General features: G+C 36.5%; 3 protein-coding genes across 8 annotated transcripts in view; 2 read left to right on the plus strand and 1 right to left on the minus strand.

The window, feature by feature from the left end:
• Positions 1-496: 496 nt before the first annotated feature.
• LOC144449032 (RWD domain-containing protein 4-like) lies at positions 497-6333 on the minus strand. Its single transcript, XM_078139439.1, has 8 exons — positions 6192-6333; positions 5329-5409; positions 4554-4663; positions 4183-4228; positions 3134-3235; positions 2103-2211; positions 1889-1938; positions 497-924 (listed from the first exon to the last, which is right to left on the minus strand). Exons 1-8 carry the CDS (start codon positions 6213-6215, stop codon positions 889-891), a joined length of 558 nt encoding a protein of 185 aa, XP_077995565.1. The 5' UTR covers positions 6216-6333; the 3' UTR covers positions 497-888.
• Positions 6334-6463: 130 nt separating this feature from the next.
• LOC144449033 (uncharacterized) lies at positions 6464-11144 on the plus strand. Its single transcript, XM_078139440.1, has 3 exons — positions 6464-7659; positions 8079-8172; positions 9911-11144. Exons 1-3 carry the CDS (start codon positions 6624-6626, stop codon positions 10002-10004), a joined length of 1224 nt encoding a protein of 407 aa, XP_077995566.1. The 5' UTR covers positions 6464-6623; the 3' UTR covers positions 10005-11144.
• A 1817-nt stretch (positions 11145-12961) lies between these two features.
• Positions 12962-20787, plus strand: part of LOC144449334 (helicase domino-like) — a 43006-nt gene continuing 35180 nt past the window's right edge. For 3 of the 6 annotated variants that reach the window (XM_078139857.1, XM_078139859.1, XM_078139862.1), the window contains exons 1-7: positions 12962-13143; positions 13522-14832; positions 16378-16519; positions 17214-17309; positions 17686-17925; positions 18959-19263; positions 20056-20241. In XM_078139857.1, the coding sequence (XP_077995983.1) occupies positions 13546-14832; positions 16378-16519; positions 17214-17309; positions 17686-17925; positions 18959-19263; positions 20056-20241 (2256 nt within the window). In that variant the 5' untranslated portion in view covers positions 12962-13143; positions 13522-13545. The remainder of the gene's footprint in view (positions 13144-13521; positions 14833-16377; positions 16520-17213; positions 17310-17685; positions 17926-18958; positions 19264-20055; positions 20242-20787) is intronic. The other 3 variants (XM_078139858.1, XM_078139860.1, XM_078139861.1) reach the window with 3 other exon arrangements.

Genomic DNA, 20787 nt, shown 5'->3' on the forward strand with positions numbered 1-20787 from the left:
AATAAAATTTTGTCTTTCAAACAATTAGTGTATGCCCACAGATATGTATGTATGTGCATTCTATGTATGTATGTATGTATGTATGTATGTATGTATGTATGTACGTATGTACGTACGTACGTACGTACGTACGTACAGTCTGTGTGTGTTGCATACCTACATACATATATATATGTACAGGTATATGAATGGCCTCATGAGGAAAAAGATCATCACAAACCAGTCTTTTTTTACAATACTTATTCACCTTCCGTGAATCGGAAATATTTTTACTATTTTTCTATGAAAAAAGAATGTATTTTTGGTTAAATTTGTACAGTGGAACGATGGATTGGCAAGCATGCAGAACAGTGGACTGACTACAATAGATACACAATTGTATTGAAGCTAGGGACAAGGTAAGGGTATAATGTAGAATGACTGTACAATAGATACATATATATTTGTTAGACTCCATGTTACTGACTAGAAGGAAAAGATAACAACGTCACTATCATTTCATTTTTTTAAAATTTTAATTGTAAAATTAATGATACATTGCATACTCTAGATATCACATTCTACACTAGTCTGTGTTTGACACATACATGCAATTCTTTTATAGTTCATTGATTTTATCATTTCTGTCATTAAAATTACACTTGAACATGTCAGCATGAGTTGTAAGGATCATATTGGTGTATCATTTATCTGTGCAAAGTTCACGGACTGAAATAATCTTCGTTGAGGGTGGTGGTGGTGGTGGTACTCCTGTTAATCATTAGCTAAATATTAAAGAGTGATTGATGGAGTATACACAATGGTGAACCTTTCAATCTATTACAGGAGTTCATACAGATGGAGTTGATGGAGTAAATGAAACTTTGAATCCAGTACCATGGCTTAATGTTAGCTGTCATTCTTCCCACCACCTGTCTTGCTCAGCTGCAAGAAAGTAATACACTGGATTAGAAGTGTAATACAGTCCCTAACAATAAATAAAATCACCAACATTAAAGTGGTCATATGGATGAGGATTGGGTAGTTATTTTAGATTTTTAATTTATAAAACAATTTTGTCATGGCATTCGACTTGAAAAATCAATGTGACACAACATATGCCCAAATCCCTGTTTGTAGTTCAACTATGAATTGCAAAAGTATAATAAATGTGTAAATATTTGTACACATTTTTGGTGTTTTGCTATGTATTAACACAGACTTAGACAATGTTGTTTCACATTGATTTTTCAAGTAGGACACTATGATCACCAAGCAACTTTATCTCCTTGTTTGGGAACATGAATAAAACTTGGATGCATTCATATTTTATTTCACAACCCAGGTCTATCAGTAGGGTCTGGGGCAATTCATATTGACCTGGTCTTTCAAATCAACACATATTGTATGATATGATACTTACATGCTGTATGTATTCCAGGTAGATAAATGAAAGAAAGAAAAAAGATAATGAAAATAAGTTAACAATACCAAGATAGAAAACTTGCAAACTTATGACCGATATTATTGAGTTTGTAAGATCACATTGTATAGATGCTGAGTGGCTAACCACCATTTATTGAACATTTGGTTTATTGTTGATATATCTGTAAAAACTAACGCCAATTCTGCAGCCAAAATGTTCTGATAATTAGTGATCAAATGACTGCCTGTCCACAGTACCTGTCATTTCATTTGACAGTATTGCAAAGTTGGTTGTATGATCCGTACATAAAAGTGAGTTTATAAGGTCATTGGAATAGCATAGCAATAATTGATATGTTCACATTTTTGTTTGTTTGTTTGTTTGTTTGTTTGTTTATTGGTTGACTTTCACTTGTCACATAGTACCTTCTATGTAGACTGTACTTTGACACAACCAAAGCATTTATTTATTTCAAAATCTTACCTTTACAACATCAACCCAGTTCCAGCCTCGTGGCCTTTCACCTCTGTGGTCTGTAACAAAACAAAGATAATGCTATCACCAATCAAAGTGCACGAGATTCTGAGGACTGGCTTATTTGATAACAAGTAATACAGAAACCAAAAGTCCTGCAATGAATGGCCTCTAGAGGGCTAATCCCAAGGGTCATACTATATTACAGAGATTCTATATTTACCTGTTCTATCTGCTAGTTTTCTTTTCTGTTGTTTTGATAATTGTTCTTTCTTTTCTTTTTTCTTTGCTGTTGGTTGATTTGAACTTGTGTCTTCATTTGTTTCTTCAACCTATATAAACCAATATTAGAATATGTAAACACAATATCAGGTACTAGGTGCAGTCAGATTCTGAACAAGAACTATACTAGTAGTCTTTGTGTGACTGATTGACAGTTAGGCCAAGTGGGGAACGGGGGAACCTTGAAATGTCATGATGACTAGGGTATGTAGAACAGTGGACTGCCTGTATTCCTCAGGCCAGGTCAAATAATAATAAATAATATTAATAATAATAATAATAATAATAATAATAATAATAATAATGTGATTTATACTGTGCCTTTTCTCCTGAGAGCTCAAGGCACTCACAATTATTACCCCTGACATGGACCTATAACAGTACAACAGCCCTTTATACTTCCTCAACTCCCTGGGGAGCATATAATCCATTGCAGCCTTTAGGATTAAAGCATTCACATTGCAACATCTATCCTACCAGGTCCCCAATTATACAGCTAGGGTTGACTGAGGCACAACCATGGTTCAAATCTTGCCCAAGAAATTTACCCATCCAAAAATATTTTGGAAGCAACAGGGCTCAAACCTGCAACCTGCAGGTTCCAAGCCGGCCACTCTAACCATTCGTCCATCATGACCCCACATGTTCTATCAAAACATGGTTTTTTTTTCCAATGCATTTATAAATATAAACTAAACCAGTCCCTAACCTAAACCTAACTCCCTAACTTGAAGGCAATTGTGTATTTATTGTAGCCAGTCCACTGTTCTATATTCTTGCCAATCAGTGAAATGTTGTAATTGGCAAATATCTGCCAGCTCAGCAGACTGTCTGATGTCACTTATACAGACACATTTTAACATATAAACACACATGTACTGGTATTGCTATCACTTATTTTGTGACAAAGGAACCGATGTAAACCTTCTCATGCCTGCAGCCTATGGTTCTCAAAACATATTATCAACTCACTTTTATGACAGGTTCTTTTTGATCAACCATTAAATCTTCAGCATTTTCTTTAGCCCATTCAAAGACTGTATAAGTGATAGCGCAGCCAAGAAATTGCTCTCCCTGTCAGAATTGAAGTAAAAAATGCACGAAAATCTCAGCACAACTTTTATAACATACAAAAGATGATAAAATCACAGATATAAATACAATGTTTGGCATTTACTTTTCTGATAACAACACAAAATCTTTTCAACATTTCTAGCACTAAAAAATATCCATAAGTGGGTGCAAAGGTCATAAAGTATATCTGCCATGCAGGAAGTGGGACTAGGTGTTTTTTGTCAAGTTTGTCAGCAAAAGTGATAAAACTTTAAAATTTTGAAATATACTCTGACTTACAACATGTGCTATGATACTACCAGAATCAAGAGAGTATATCATTTCAAAATGACGGCACAATGTTTTTACATCTCACACATAATTTTTTTCATAAATTACATAAACAAAATCCAATATCTGATAGCACACATACACATAAAAATGTTACAATTTATGTCACTGTGAACACAAATAATAAGTTTAATGTTTGAAGCTTCCTTGTCTCATCCAGCAACAATGATGTTGATGTGTGTTCACAGTGAGATAATGTATCATGCATGCTATCCTGTCCGTATTTTGTTTATGTAACTCAAAACAGAGAACCTTGTGTGAGATGTAAAAATATTGTGTTGTTAATTTTAAACTCTATACTCTCTTCATTTTCATAGTACCGTATACTGTAAGTGTAAACCTAGATATTTTCACTACTACAAAATTTTGTTATTTTACAGTCTTCAACAAGTTCTCAAAGATTAATTTTCTCTAATTACCAGACTGGTACATTGTGTTAATGTACAAGATGGCATTTTAGTCACTACTTATTTTTGCGTTTTTATTTTCTAGCGAAATTAGCGAAAATCAGTCTTTAGTGTAAATTTCCAGGTTTACAGTATCTTCTATTGTTTGTTTACCAATCTACAGACTTCACAATAACACAACACGCATAAGTATTTTTACATACAACCTACCTGTTCTAAAAGCTGAGAAACTATGTTCTGTTTGACATCACTGGATCTGTTATATAAAACAAATTGTCCACAAAGTCAAAATCTTGGAATGCTGTGTGTTAACTTATTCAACGTATGTGTACTGCAGGTTTCAGTGGCTATTTATAATGTCTTCATATTACAATGTAAAGTTAGCTGTCAGCTAACTATATGATAGACTCAAACTAAAACTAAATGGTACATGGTTCAAGGTGGCTCTTATCATAAATCTTTGAAACTGAAACTGAACACAATTATAACTCCACCTGTAATCTGCTAGAGGAAACAATATGGTTCCGAGAGTGGCATTACAATTTAACATCCTTCAGATTTCTGACAAGACAACTACTTACATATGATTATTGTAAAAAGCATTAAGGTTGACATCAGGAAGACAATCAGGGTAGTTTTCTGTCCATTTCACTTCTACAAGAAAAGATTTATAATGCCCGCTTTCGCCTATCTATAAAAAGAAGACAATACTTATTATAAAAGAAACATTTACATGTAGTTTATGACAATTTTTGTTACTCTCTTTCTGGTGATTTGAGGATATCAGTCTGAGTCATCAGGAGTCATCTCGGCAATATAACTGCAGTATGACTACTTGTACCATAATTTCTAAGTGCATGGTTGATACAGTGTAATGTAAATCATACTCCAAATCACTTTATTTTATGCAAAAAACTGGCATCATCCAACCAATCATTTTACTAGCATCTCTCACATCCACACCAAACTTGCATCATTGTGTGTTGCCTAGAACCTTGGCTCCATGATTTGACATACTAGCCTGTGTACTGCACTGTTGTTACATTTACATAATGACTTCATTTGAATAATGATGTCATGGTTGTAATCAGGTTATTGGGTGTACATTTACATAATGACTTCATTTGAATAAAATTGTCATGGTTGTACTCAGGTTATTTGGCATACATTTTCAAATCATAATCACCACGTTCTCAAAACAAGCATTTGTTTCAAGGGCTAGGAGGTTTGATTTCAGATACAGATGTAATTGTAACACAACAGCACAATAAACAGCCTCCAGGTTATTGACATACTGGTTCAATCAACATTTTTAGAAACCAAGTCTTTGGGGTACATTTGACAATTCTTACTAACCTTGTATTGGTAAGTAGTTTCATTAACTTGATTAAAACATTCATCTCCTTCATAGATTGAGGCGAGAACTTCTTGTTCTTCCTGCAAGTCAAAAGAGCAATATTGTGAAGTATTGAAAAATATTGACATCACTCATGGCCAGTTGTAAACCATTTAGACATCTATTTACACATGTAATACATAGTAAAACCATCAGATCAAAGGCAGAAATAGTAAACACACTGTAAAACCATCTGACAAAATTTAGAAATAGTAAACACATTGTAAAAACATCTGACAAAAGGTAGAACTAGTAAACACACAGTAAAATCATCAGATCAAAGGTAGAACTAGTAAACACTGTAAAACCATCAGATCAAAGGTAGAAATAGTAAACACATTGTAAAACCATCAGATCAAAGGTAGAAATAGTAAACACACTGTAAAACCATCAGATCAAAGGTAGAAATAGTAAACACACTGTAAAACCATCAGATCAAAGGTAGAAATAGTAAACACACTGTAAAACCATCAGATCAAAGGTAGAACTAGTAAACACACTGTAAAACCACGACACTTCAAGTGGTAATGATGGTCTGTCACTAAGCTGTAACAATGACACACATTTTTGTTGAGAAGAACTCATTTTTTGTGAGATCAGACAAAGTATTGTGGTCCAAGAGATTAGAATTTAGAATTTAGAAATTGTCTTTTAAAGAATTTTGCTGATCTCAGATTTCATACTCTGAAAATATTTTCAGAGAGACTTTCCTTTTCGTGATTCAGGATTGAGATGATATGATTGTAATCAAAAGTTGTGGAGAATTTTCATCCCATTCAAATGTTGGCATAGTTTTCTGTTGTGATGCTGTTTTGGTCCCTACCTCTTGTTGTTCTTGACATGACATGTCTCTGCTTTCTATTAATTCACAGTTTGGGTAGGTTTCTTTTCATAAAAGTGTCTATAAACTTCACACCACAACGTTCCTAGATCCTCTCTGAGCTGATCCAGCAGCTGGCTTATTTAAATAATCGCCGGTCACTTTGACCCGGAAGTATAATCTGCCAAGCGTTTACACCAATCAGATTCAGTGTTTCATTTCATGCCAAGCATAAAACCGAAAACAATGGATCATTTTTTCCGTTGAGGGCGCACGTTATAGCACATGTTACAGATGCAATATGTATGTATGATCATCTATTTCAACGGAGTGTACACCGCAGGAAAGAGAAAGCACACCGACATTTGTCTGAAAATAAGCCGTTTTGCCGAAAGTTCGACGAGATTATATTGTAAAATGTAGACGTGTCACACGATGGGTAAAGAAAAGAAAAGCAAAAAGGGTAAAAGTTCCAAAAGAGCTTCTGAAGATGTGGGGAAAAGCACGTCGGATGGATCACCGAAGAAGAGATCTAGGCGGAAGGATGTTGATGGCGACAGCGAAGAGAAAGTGTCAAGGACAGTCCCCTCGTTGGATGACAATGATAAAAAGAAAGATAATAACATTGGTGAGCAAAGGGGATTGCGGAAACGGAAAAAATCAAAGACTATCGGAGGAGAACAGAGGTCAGATGACGAATCGGTTGCCTGTAAATTGCCTCGGACAAATAATGAACCAATTATAGTTAAAATTGAGAAAGATGCCAGAGAAACTTCAGCTGTGTCTGCTGATCAGAATGATATTAGAAATGATGACACCACTGGACATAAGCAGAAACGAAAGAAACTTAAAACTAAAACAAAAATTAAAAAAAAATTGAGCAGCAGTGCTGTGTCAATGGAAACTGGTGGCAGTGGAAATAAAGAAACTTTTATTGAAGAAAGGAGTACACAAGAGAAAAAGAAACGGTCAAAATCAACTGAGAGTAAAAAGTCAGGTGGAAGGAATGGAATAAAGAGTGATACCACAGTAATACATCAAAGAAAAGGGAAAACTAAGAAATCAAAAAGTACCAGTTGTCAAGAAGAGACACCTGTGAATGAAATTGAAAAAGACACAGAACCTGTACACAGAAAAACTATGTACACTGATCAAAATGATGTGGCTATTGATGACAGCAGGGATGACACAAACAATCTTAAAAAGAAACAAGAGAAACAGAAGAAAACTAAAAGCAAAAAACCTCAAACAGAAGTGAAAGACAGTCATTTGTCAGTCCAAATATCTAGTGATACTAGTAGTAGTGCAACACATCAAGGAAAGAAGAGAATTAGGAATGTTATCGACAAAGAGAGTTCAATTGACCAACCTGTGAATGAAATTGGAAAAAAAGTCAAAAAAACTTCTGTTGATCTTGGCAAGGGGGATACAATGAAAGGTAGAGATGTAAAACAGAGAAGCACCAAAAAGGGTATGCTATCAAATTTTTCAAATTACAGACCCCCCCCCCCCCCCAATATCTTTCTACATGTGACAGTGGTCTTCAGTTGAATAATTATCAATGAAATCATTCATAGTTTATATATAAACTTTGTATTTCCTAGAAACTATGTCTACACCGGGGCAGGGCAACATACATGTAACAAGGCACCAGTCAGAGTCAAAAAAAAATTATGTGAAGTTTATTTTGATAAAGGGAAATGAAGTAATTTTTATAAACCAAAGGATCACTTTTTGTCATTAAGTGTTAGCGTGTTCTCTACTCTAGTGAGCATAGCAAGAGAAAGAGCAGTCAGAAACAAGTGCAACTACCCCATATTTCATTAATGCTTTAGTGACATTAATTATTTTTGTTCTTTTTCACCAATGAATTCAAAATGACACAAGCAGCAAGAGTTGACTCACCAGTTATTAAAAGTTTTGTCAATATTATGACACAAGATAAACCAAGAGATCTGCCAGAATTGGAGAGTGATATGACAGAGTAAGTTTTATTTATAATTTTATATTTAGTTTAATCTGTTTGTTCATTCACACACTTTCAGTAGTTTTCCTTGTGTGCTTTCTAACCAGCAATACAGTGGATTTCATTGAAATGTCCCATTTACCGTAAGCCCCCCCCCCCCCCCCCCCCCAAAAGAAAAAAAAAGAATTGTTTCTGGTCAGGAGAGTTTTTCCAAAGATGTGCGACAATGCGATTAAAAAAAAAATTAAATTCCCAACAAACCTGTCACCCAGTCTACTATTTATGGCAGTTACTGTTCTTTTTATGGAGTACCTTAGAGCAAGCATGTATGTGGGGCAGATGTCATTTGCTTGTTCATGATTGGCTCTACATTTGTCTTCACTGAAGTAGGGAGGGTTATTTTTGTGTTTCCCCATTGATCTGCAGACCGCATGGGCTGGACAAACACACACAAAAAAAAAGACCAATGTTAGGGTATTTAAGTGCTGCGTGCTCTGACCAGATCTGCAGAAACAATTCTTTTTTTTTGTTGCTTAACGAGTCACGCTGTCCTCTCCAAGAGCTATGGTTTTAACCTTCAGCTTGCTGTAGTGTACTGATACAACCATTTGATAAGTAAATAAATTATTTATTTGTTAGATACAAAACTAATAACACCTGTGAACTCAATAATATATGTAGACTGTAAGATACGTTGTGCCGTTCTGCCCTCACCGGTCTCCTCTCATCGGGTTGACCAATGTTTGAAGGCGCCCCTTGATGGTGTACCTTTAATACAGACTATAATCTATGGTGTCCAAGTAATGGCATCACAGGACATCAAAATGCTTGTGTCACCAAAATGAGATCTACAGTCAGTATTATCTTCAGTAATTTAAAAATTAAATGATCTATGTTGTGTCTGATTGTGTTAACATAATGTCATGTACATCCATGTGTTTTGATGTCCTGTGAGAGAGTGCAAATATTTTGGTTTGACCCTTGATAATAAAATGTCATTTGCGCATGATACTACAGGCAGATGTCCAAAAGAAGTGCCTTAACAGTGTGGACACGTGCTTCGCTGGTTGTGCTCTTTCAACATATATGCTAAACTGCTTCTGCTTCTCTATCGTAGCATTGTTGAACCTCTTTTAACTTATTGTAACATCTGTTATTTCCCTCTGCTCTCTGTCTTCAGTCAAAACAAACTTGTGAAAATTTCTTTGAATGCTGCTAAAATTGTGGGCCTGCCTACTCTTGCTCTCTCCTACCTTACTGATCATGCAGTACTGCACAAGGCACTGTGATTGCTGTTGATGATAAACATCCACTTAATGCATATTTTGATAGTCTCCCATCTGGTCGAAGATACCGTTGTGTTATGTAAAATGCTCCAAAGTTTGTTACAGCAAGAGTTTTGTCCCATCAGCTGTCAGATTGTTACGTCAATGCTAAGTTGTATTTGTGTATTTGTGTAGCTTGTCTTTGTTTTTACTCGCATATTTTGTGTATATTATTTTTATTTATTCTGTACAGTAGTGAGCTGTAAACCATGTATCCTTTGAGTACTAATAAATGAATATTTATTATATGAGCACACCAATGGCTGGACCATCCACACTAACTACCCACCGTTTTCTGTATTTGTAGCTGAATTTGAAACAAAATATCATAAACTGAGTCATAACAGATATCAACTTGAAGCCTCATTTTGCATGCAAACACACAATAGTCATATTACAATAACCTTCGTTTCCTATAAATTTGTCCACAGCTCTTCAGGTGAGGATGATTTAGTTTCTGTCAACAGTACGGAGGATCTTGGTGTACGTGTAGAAGATATCAGTAGTTTTATTACTCCACTTTGAAATGGCTAACAAGAATGACTATTTCTTTGTAATTGTAACTGTGAAATGAGAGTTTCAAGGTAGCGAGACCGACTGGGTTGAGTTAGCCTAGAATCCAAGTGATTGGGGATTTTAAATTCAAAAACAATTTTAGTAATAAATGTTATATGACTAAGGGTTCTTAATTACTTACTAGTAACGTTTCATTTGCTCAAGTTGACAGGCTATGTCAAACTTTGTTTTACTGACCTTATGAGTATTAAGGATATTAGAAACAGTGTTCTCCCATACAATGATGATCTAGCCTTTGGTTTACTAAGATAGATGCAAACTAAATCTATTGTTCTTTAAATGTGGTAGATTACACAAGTGGGTTACAGCGATTCCTCTGTTGTTTGGTTATCACCCTATGATCAAGATAGTGTAAACATTAGAAGTCCCAATATACCACTACAAGTTCATGGAACCCTAAATAAACTAGTTTTCAGAGACACCTCCCTACTGAGACTATAATGAAACCAACATCCGTTCAATAGCTTATGACTGTTGTATGAGTTTTAGTTTGTGTCTATCATAGTAACAATTCTGTGCATAGCAAAATAAAGTTGTATATTTTCATGATCAGTGAGTGACAATTAGCCAGCTTTTGTTCGAAGTCTTGTCAGTGGTTTATCATGATAAAATTTTGAAAACCACCAATAGAAGAGTTGCGTAACCTGTGAGTTATTTTTCTTGTGGTAATAAAGTGAGCAAACAACTATGATCATCACCTTTTTGTGTGTGAGCTACAAACTTTGTTGAATTTACATCCATATGCTGAATGTCCTGGTCTGCAATGTTCATATAAACAGCTGATATACTTGTTCATACACAACTCTCTTTTACATTAAAGGGTAGCTCCCTTAATGAGTAAGATGAATAAATGAACTTCTGATAGAAAAATTATGCTTTGAATTTTGTCTTTTATGTGAAGCCGAGAAATGGGAAATTATATCACAGCACAGTGAAATGTGTAGAAAAAGCATTTTGTACAAATACTAAATTTGTACAACCTCTGAGTGAAATAGTTTCTTCCCATTTTTATGACAAGAGTAATTCCTTTACTATGATGTGTAAGGCAAACTAGTTTTACAGTTTAATACGTTATTGACTGATCTATGTGTTGAGCCATATATCTGAGTCTATGGTGCTAACATACTGAATAATTTTCAAACGTCATTGAAGTGTCCATTAAAGGTCTTATTGTCTTACATATCTTGAACTTGAATTTCCACACAGTAAAATTAGGCCGTAACTTTTTTTGCCTTCCATAATGACTTCAATATTTTGTAACGAATATAAAATGAAAAGAAATGTCATTATTTGACCACTATGAAACTGTTGAGTTTTGATGTACAAATAAAACTGTTCCTATAATTACCAATCACAAAACCTGATTTTAAACCATTATTTCGACTGTTTAATGAGTGGGAATGTATAAGATGTTGATCTATATAACTATGCTTGGTTACTAGTGTCAACAGTTAACAACAACAACAACACCCCTATACCCCATCCCCACCTTACTCTACATAACACAGACATGAATGAATTGTCGGATTTTTATTAATCTTTCGTGAAAAAAAATTAAAAATATGTGTGTGATTGCCTTGCGGATTTGTCTGGAGTCACCTCTCAGACAAATCAACCATGCTGGGAGGAGTATATAAACATTGAAGTCCAAGTGATTACAGAAACTTGAGAAAGACCGACAAACACACAATGCTAGCAGACACTGAATGACCTCAAGTGAACCCAAAATGTCTCACGGGGCAATCAGCGGGAACGCGAAAGCTTTCTCTCGTAATTTTCGAAGCGTAAAATGACATTTGGTGTGATTATAAAAGTTTTATCAAATGGAGAGTGTATTCATTCCATGGAATTATCATGACTAAATTCACTAAATTCATTCCATAGAAGTATCGTGACTAAATTCACTAAAATTCATTTCAGAGAAGTAATCGTCACTGAAGTCCGTGTTCATTCACATCACAAGAACATCATTCATGTCTGTAACGTAAACTAAACGTAATGTTCGTGTTCAAGTACGATGGCCACTGCTATGTTTTAACATTAATGTAGAGAATCTACTCCATCGAGACTCAGACAATAGGTGATAAACCTTCAACAGTGTTATGTCACTTTTACTTTCACTGTTCACATATATCACTTGGGTCAATGACCCCTGTCAATAACACGGATCTTTTTTTTATTGACATTGTTATCATTCACTTGTATGACGAATATTATAAGCCGCAAGATGTCACACTGGCTTGTTCAAGAAAATGTGTATTATTGATTATTAGACACTCGATCTCGAACACAGCATATTAAACTGGGTAGGTCAGGGCATGGAAGTATACTTTCATGGTCAGGGTGACCTTCAACATGTTCAAGCAATGTCGTCTACCTATGGATATGTATGTATTTACATAGAAAGTGAAATACCTAACACTGCACTGTGAAGTAAACAAATTTTGCAATGAATGTACAGTGTACGTACAAATACAGTTACGATAGTTTCCATCGGCACGTACAGATCCCGGGTACATACACATGATAAAAATTCTGCTTTTCGCACAAAAAATAAATGAAATCATGAAATGGACTCATTGGTGTACATACTGCATTGTACATTTCGTTCTTCAGCTGGGGATAAATTTACCCCTATAATCACGTGTAACTTTGAATAAATAAAATTTGAGTAACATAAATAATGATTATGGTCGAATAGATCATCTCTACTTTGGAAATACCAGTTGAAGACAAAACAGTTACACTGTCTAAAAGACCATTTCAGGGGGAAACATTGTAAATGAATGAAATACAGCAATACCCAATCAAAACCGTTGTGACATCGAGGCACTAGGTCAAAACCAAGTCAAAGGTTATCTGGTCTTTATTAGCATAATTTATGCAGCTCAGAGGATTCCGCCATTTTTTACAGCGGTAGCCTTTGTGTTTGGTGCGTTGCTATAATAGCAATATTTCTTCCTGAAAACACATGAAAACTATTCCAAAATGGCGAAGTTGTTTACCTAATGTTTTAAACTACTTGGATGGAGGGTTTTGGCCCGTCGATGGGCTGTTTTTCATCGGGAAAATTGTAGCTGAAAACAAGGTAGGCGCGGCTTCGTTTTTGTCGAAAATATGGCCGCCGCGCAAAGCATTCTGGCATATGCCAGGGTTGCACATGCTTGCGATCGTGCACGCGTTCAGAGATATTTTCTCCGAAACTCAGAGAAGTAATGTTAGAGGAATCATTCTCTCATCCTGTTATTGTCTTCTTTCCATGGCCTTGCATTTAGAATTATATCAAACATATCAAACACAGTTGTTCATTCAAAAGTGGCGCGAGAACCCAACTGTGTTCTTTGGTAATGAAAATGAATGAACTTCATTTCATTTTCAACTCAGTATACCGAAAATATCATGGAAGTATACTGTTATTGTAAGATGTTAGATTGTTATTAATGTAAATTAATTTTTTACTTTTCAGGGCTCTTGTGGCCTGTTGTAAAGCATGCGCCGGGGCGTCGATCCAAATGATGCTCGGAGGGGTCTTCGCCGCAAGTCTGGCGCACAAGAGTATGAACATCAACCGGTTACAAGTGCGGGAGACATGATGACACCTGCGGATCTGCAGACGACAGCAGCATTGTTGTCTCAACAGGGTCTTCAGCCAAGTTCACTCCAGCAGTATATGCTTAGCATGAACGCTGGTCAAGTGACAGTACAAGGCGCAGCAGGGCAGGCACTGAACTTACCGGCCCACACTCTTGGCTTGGCAACTGGTCAGCACAACAGAGCCCATCATCATCTGGGACAGCTTTCTGCACAACGTACACCAACTTCCCCACCTGCTGGTACTTTCCAACAACTTAGCCCTCAAGCCCTGGCTAGTCGTCACCTTGGTCAAACATCACCAACTTTATCCCTACAGTCGCAGATGTCAACCACCACTACTGCTACCTTTCCACCTCAAAGTCCCCCAGCCAGCATTGCTCTGAGCCAACTGCATTTACAGCACCAGTCTCAGCAGCACCAGCAACGGGTGAATGCGATGCTAAACATTCCCCTCAGCAGCCCAACCAGGAGTTTCATAGACCCAGCATTAATGCGACAGATCAACATCAGTGCGTCAGGTGGTCATAGCCAGTTTGTGTTTCAAGATACCAGAAAGATGTTCCCAGATGGAGAATTGCAAACATCACGTGAAAGGATACCCACACAGCCACTGCCGTCCCCAGTTCAACAACCACTGGGGACAATCCACCATCATGGCACAGGACAAAGTCTTAGCCCAATCAGAAGTAACATGCCTCCCTTGAGCAGTCCTGGATTGAGTCCCACTCACAATATACAAGGACTACACCTCGGAGGACAGTTAACTTCTCAGAGGAGGAGCAGTACAGGTTACAGTCCGACAGGTAGAACAAGTTTTGATAGAACTAGTCCTATAGCTGCAGGTGGGTATATGATGCAAACCAGCCCAGTACGGTCAAGCCCTAATCAAAGTCCAGTGGTAATGAGAAAAACCCAACATAAACAATTGGAGGAGAAACCTCCAGCAAACTCAGAAATAGCTCAGCTGAGAAAGTCAGTTTATGAGCACAAAGAAAATGAACTAAGGACTCTTAAAGAGAATTACAATGAAAATCTTATGGAACTATTTTTCTTACAAACCGGAGGAAACATGATGGATTACTTACAGTGGAAAAAGCGTCCAACACCACAGTTGGTGGGTTTCCTAAAAGCACAAAACTTAGACGGTGAAAACGAAGAGGAAGAACAGACCATAAATGATGAGGTATGTAGTGTGTGCTTCCGCAAAGTTATGTATTCAAATTTTATATTAACCCTGTGATATCTCATCACGTGATTGTAAATAATTTGTTCATTTTCTAGCAGTGTTTTTGCTAAGGTTGGGGAACCCTGGTTATAGAAATGGGGAATGTGGTAAAACTGGCATAGTTTCCAAATATTGTACCATAATTTTGGTGTGGAACCCAGGTAAAATGATCAGAGAAACTCTGGTAGATTTTACCTGCTTACCACTGGGACCCTTAACAAAAACACTGTCTAGAGTGTGATTGCATTATTTAATGGTGAAATTTCCACCAGAAGCGAAAGCCTGTTTTTTTTATTGTGCAAATTTTACATTGTCCATAATCTAGTGTTCTTATGTAAACATTTTACCAGACACAATAAAATTGATGAATCATAGTAAGATTTATTGTTCTAGCAGGAACATTTTTGTCAACAGAAAGCCTCGTAACCAGATATGTGTATTATGATATTGGTTTCAATGTTTAAAGACATTATGAGGTGATATCAACTAAAAGACTATGGCAGAGGTGAACCACTAGATTTCTGTGACCGTTTTGTAAATAGGCCATTGTGGACAGTGTTGTTGTTTGAGGGGGACGAAACCATCTTTTTCAGTGCTTTGTTCATGGTCAAACACAAAATAACAAAAGCTGCCATAGAGTTTCATCTGCTCTACTGATTTTACTTTGGGGAATGAAATTCGTTGTCATGGATTCAATTGATTTAGTTGCCGTATGCTATATTTGTTAGGGTATAGTTTCCTTAGTCCGTCTTTGCTTCCCTAGCAACAGCACATACACGCAAAAACGACATTCATCATTCATTTGACATGGTTATATGAATCATAAAATATGGAGTATAGCACGTCTACTGTATATGTAAGTGAACAGTTGTTGTAGTGTTATAATCAAAGATTTGTATCTATCATGTAGTAATACTTCAAAATTAAATGAAATCAAATGAAAAAAAAATTAATTTTTGGCCTTTTTTCAGTGTGTGAAAACAAATTCATAATGCGTTCATTCACTATACTTCATAAGACTAAGACAAATTATGAGCCATAGAAATTTCAGACAAAAAATTCACGTAGTGTGCAGTCCAACTTAATTACATATTGAATGATATTTTATGTAGATCTCATCGTGCATGGTATTTACCATTCATAGTTAGCTATTACTAAATAACACTGCTAGTCTTTCAGTTTTCTGTAAATTAATATCTAATGATTTATCCCTTCATTGCTCCTAATGTCAACACCTGTGTTATGCTGTAAGCTATAATGTGTTTGCTAAAGTTTGGGACCCCAGGAAGTCTGGGAAAATTTGCATAGATTTCCATTCTGTGTACTGTAATTTTAGTGCAAGGAACCACTGTAAAATACATGGTGAACTCTGGTAAATTTTGCCTACATATCACCCAATAGCAAAAATACTGAGCTAGTATGCTAGAGTCTAAGTTTCTTCTATTTAGTGTCATGTAAACTATGATGTATAAACTTCTTCTTTTTTCCTTGTCCCAAAAACAGGTCAAGGTCATCACAAACGTTGGCAGTACCATCCCAGTCTGTACTCCCGTTGCCATTTCCACCCAGTTACCACCAGCAGCATCAGCACTCTCACAGCAGTTGGAGCAGCAGCAACAACAGCAACAAGCACAGTTTCAAGCCGGTATGCCACTAGTCTTGCCCCTAGTTACCACAAGTACCTACAGTAAGATTGACTTAGAGGCTTTAAGGAGACAGGCCTTTATTCAGTCAGGTATTCTTGTTCTTTAGAGTGGTCATTGGTGGCTGCACTCTTGTCAATTTGATGTTGGTGGGACATGTCTGCAGCATGCTCATTGCACTTTATAAATGAAAGTAGTACTTCTGTGGTCCTGTGGTAGTATTGTGGCATGGTTACAATTTGTTCATATGTTCATATTCTATCTTCAGTCATGTTTTGATGAGAGGGAGTCATAGCTGTCGTCATGGCAATGGGGGTCTTGTACACCGCATGTCATCCTTACTTGTCCCAAATCCCTCATGTTTGCATGACGTTACCCTACATGTTACCACACACACATATGCATTGCTATTCATAATAACCACCCCTTCCTTGTTGTATCTTAGTGTCTATGTTATTAACAGAATAACCAAACTATCTTTGAAAAAGAAAAGTGAGTCAGTTCTTGACCACACATGTTAAGATTTCAACCCTACCTCACAATCTCCTGACCAGACCAATGCTCAGGAAGTCATTTCACACCTAACAGATTGAGTCATTAAAAATGTATGTGTCATGTTCATCATAGGTAATAACAGTTTATCCTCCTGTGTGTGTGAAAAGTAATGTTCTTTCTTCTTTTCTTTTCTTCCTTCAGCCTTGGACGCAAACAAAGCCCAGGGCAGTTTAGTTTTCCCAACTGGTCCTCAACCAAACGTCACACTTCAGCCTGGCATGGTATCTCCTATACCGTGTAAGTTGATACAATGGTGTTGTTGATGAGACTTAAATGCCACATATTCCCACAGAGAATTAGATAAAAAAAAACTTGCCCTCCTCTGTCTTGTCTTATGAGAATGTGACAAGACCAAGGAACATGTTGCTATCATCTCATGAACAAAAAATGCTTTGATCATGAAAGATCTCAACATGTGACAAAAAAAAAGGCTGTTGTATTGCATGTCATCAAAACTTTCATTCCATTAATTTCACATTCAACATTTACATCATGGTGTTTTACTAACCCTATCAAAATCTCTATGTTGGTGGTCACACTGTAGCTCTCATATGTATTGTTCACTCTATGTGCTTTCACTTGAAAAAAAGGACATTTTTTTTGGTTTCTTCAGCAGTTTCTGTTGCAGCGGCAGCACCAGCAGCACCTTTGCAGTTACAGCAACCAGTACAGCAAGTAAACCTTGGCCATGTAGTACCACCATTGCAGAATGCAACGGTTGTCCAGCCAACATTGCCGCAGGTAGCACCTAGTCATGCCAGTACGGTTACTACGATGTCTGTGAATCAAACACAGCTACCATCTACACAACAGCAACAACAACAACAACAACAACCTATACTACAAGAGAAAGGTAAGCTGTCCATGCAAAATTTACTACAATGCTGAAAACTTGCATCATATTCCCTAGATCTTGAGGTAAAGGAAATGACCTGTCCAAATTTATCACACAAGGGCTAGTGAGTAAGACGGGTAGAATTTATTTCTACGCATCATAGTTGTCAGGTTTAGCCAGGTGAACTGCTACAGCTAAAATTTTCTATTGACTGCCAATAGTCTAACAGACCTGTCACCACTACCTTATAAATTTGGTAGTCTAAATACAATGATTAGTAGTCTATGTTTCCCGGACTACTGCTAATTTGGTTGTCTAGATACAATGTTTAGTAGTCTATGTGTCCAGGACTACTGCTAATTTGGTAGTCTAGATACAATGTTCAGTAGTCTATATGTCCAGGACTACTGCTAATTTGGTAGTCTAGATACAATGTTTAGTAGTCTATGTGTCCAGGACTACTGCTAATTTGGTAGTCTAGATACATTGTTTAGTAGTCTATGTGTCCAGGACTACTGCTAATTTGGTAGTCTAGATACACTGTTTAGTAGTCTATGTGTCCAGGACTACTGCTAATTTGGTAGTCTAGATACATTGTTTAGTAGTCTATGTGTCCAGGACTACTGCTAATTTGGTAGTCTAGATACATTGTTTAGTAGTCTATGTGTCCAGGACTACTGCTAATTTGGTAGTCTAGATACAACCTTTAGTAGTCTATGTGTCCAGGACTACTGCTTATTTCAAGCCCTGATGGAGGAGGGGTGTTTGTGCTATGGCATCACTTGCTTACATACAAATCACAGTCGGCATAATTTTATCACTTATCAGAAAAATTAGTTGGGGCATTATCAAACCCATAGAATCATAACTACTGAAGGTGAAATTTGTTCCATTTACACAATTTGGGAACACTTTATCATAATTTTAAGTTAAGTGAACTGTAATAAATGATTTTGGATAGGCATCACAGATATAGTGGTGAAAACTTACAAGTGTATCACCAAAACAAGCAAGCAACTCATTCACAAATGTGTATTTTTGTTTCAAACAGAACCACAGCCTTCACAAACCATGGAAACGATGACTGTAGTTACTACAGCAACAACAACAAACACTTTTGCAGCGACTACAGCACTGACAACCACCACGACAAGTATCACGGCACCTTTGACTGTTAGTACTGCAGCACCAAGTTTACCAGGAGTTTCATCAACAGTGCAATCACCAACAAAATTGCCAAAGTCTCCTCTGTCACCGACTTCACACCAGAGATTACTAACCAGACAACACTCCCTGTCAGCTGTCTATGACTATACTATTGGGTCACAAGAAGAAATAGTGGAAAGAGCAAAACAGGTACAATTTTTGTTAACATTGTTTTGCAACTACATGATAGCCGAATTTTTTTGTGAGTCAAAAAGAGAAAAAGTGGGATTTCTTGTGAGTCGCCACATATTAAGAGATAGAAGGACACTAAATTTTGGTGCGTCACTAGAAATTGTGTGTCAGTGTCGTGGCTTAGAGGGCACAGTGTTTGTCTGCAGTAGTCTGTGAGGTGGTTTGACTTGTGTTGCTGTATCAGCCAGCACTCGGAGTAGGCCGATAACAATGGATTTATATAACATGTTGCAGTTTATAGCTACTCTGAGAAAGAGTTGACCAACCATCTGGTCAAGTCATTTGGTGATAATACTGTCACAGACAGAAACCAAAGTTTCGTTGGTCAAACACAAACTAGGGTAGACAAGCACATATGAGAAATTTCAAATACTGTTGATTTTGCAAATGAATGTAAAACCAGACTTCAGAATGACAAACTTTGGAATTGAATTAGAAGTGCTTACTTGCAAATTTTATCATAGGGTTTGCCTTCGCTCAGATATGAATAACAAATGTTCAATGAATCGACTCTGTGAAGCAGTGTGAAATAGTACTAAATTGATTCTGAGAAATTACCTTTGTTCTCATTGAATTAAGATATGTGGCAAATTTTTTTCGACTGCATAATTTTTACCACATAACAAACAATATTCATTGTCGTGTGTTGATATGAAATACGGTTGAATTTTTGAAAAAAGAAATGACAAAATTCATTGCATGGAAGATGACATAAACAAGGTAATCAATTTGTATGATTTACACTTACAGGAAGCACAAGTGATGCAAAGAATAGCCAAACTAAGGAAAGAAGGTTTATGGTCAGCAAGAAGGCTGCCAAGAGTACAGGAACCACCTAGGTGTAAAACACAGTGGGATTTCTTACTGGAAGAGATGCAATGGCTGGCTAGTGACTTTGCACAGGAGAGGAAATGGAAGAAGGCAGCTGCTAAAAAGGTATTTTATTGTTGTCATAAATCTCTGTACATGTTGGTGAAATACTGTAAACCTGGACATTTTCACACAGACTTATTTTTGTTTATTTCACTGGAAAACAAAAATGCAAAAGTAAGTACTAACTGGAATGCCTTCTTGTACATGAACACTAGTGTAGTGTGATAATTAGTAACAATTTCAGAACTAACTGAAGACTTCAAAATTGCAAAATTTTGTAGTAGCGAAAATATGTAGGTTTACAGTATATGTTTGAATGTTCTTGGCTCACATGCCTTTACCGTTGATTGTGCTATGTTTATAATAACTGTAACCACTTTGAATATTTATGATTAGTTTTATGACAATATGATCATTTGACTGCAAACCTAAATGTACTTGTTCTGAAATTTTAAATTTAAATTTGACCCTAGTCAGCTGAGAATTTTGGTTTAAAATGGGGAAGGTAGACTTGACTGCATTGTATATATTGTGTGAAATGGCTATTGCTAGTCTGTGCACATGTATACATTTTGGTACGATTCAACAACTTTGTTGCTTAAATATTGA

Source organism: Glandiceps talaboti, chromosome 18, assembly GCF_964340395.1.
Source record: "Glandiceps talaboti chromosome 18, keGlaTala1.1, whole genome shotgun sequence".
Classification (NCBI taxonomy): domain Eukaryota; kingdom Metazoa; phylum Hemichordata; class Enteropneusta; family Spengelidae; genus Glandiceps; species Glandiceps talaboti.

Coding starts and splice junctions, on each gene's coding strand:
- LOC144449032 (XM_078139439.1), bottom strand. CDS start 6,215: ATGTCATGTCAAGAACAACAAGAG. Junction 3,236..4,182: donor TTTCTCAGCTTTTAGAACAG/GTAGGTTGTATG, acceptor CAATTCTGACAG/GGAGAGCAATTTCTTGGCTG. Junction 1,939..2,102: donor AAAACTAGCAGATAGAACAG/GTAAATATAGAA, acceptor GTTTTGTTACAG/ACCACAGAGGTGAAAGGCCA.
- LOC144449033 (XM_078139440.1), top strand. CDS start 6,624: ATGGGTAAAGAAAAGAAAAGCAAAAAGGGTAAAAGTTCCAAAAGAGCT. Junction 7,660..8,078: donor ACAGAGAAGCACCAAAAAGG/GTATGCTATCAA, acceptor TGACACAAGCAG/CAAGAGTTGACTCACCAGTT. Junction 8,173..9,910: donor TTGGAGAGTGATATGACAGA/GTAAGTTTTATT, acceptor ATTTGTCCACAG/CTCTTCAGGTGAGGATGATT.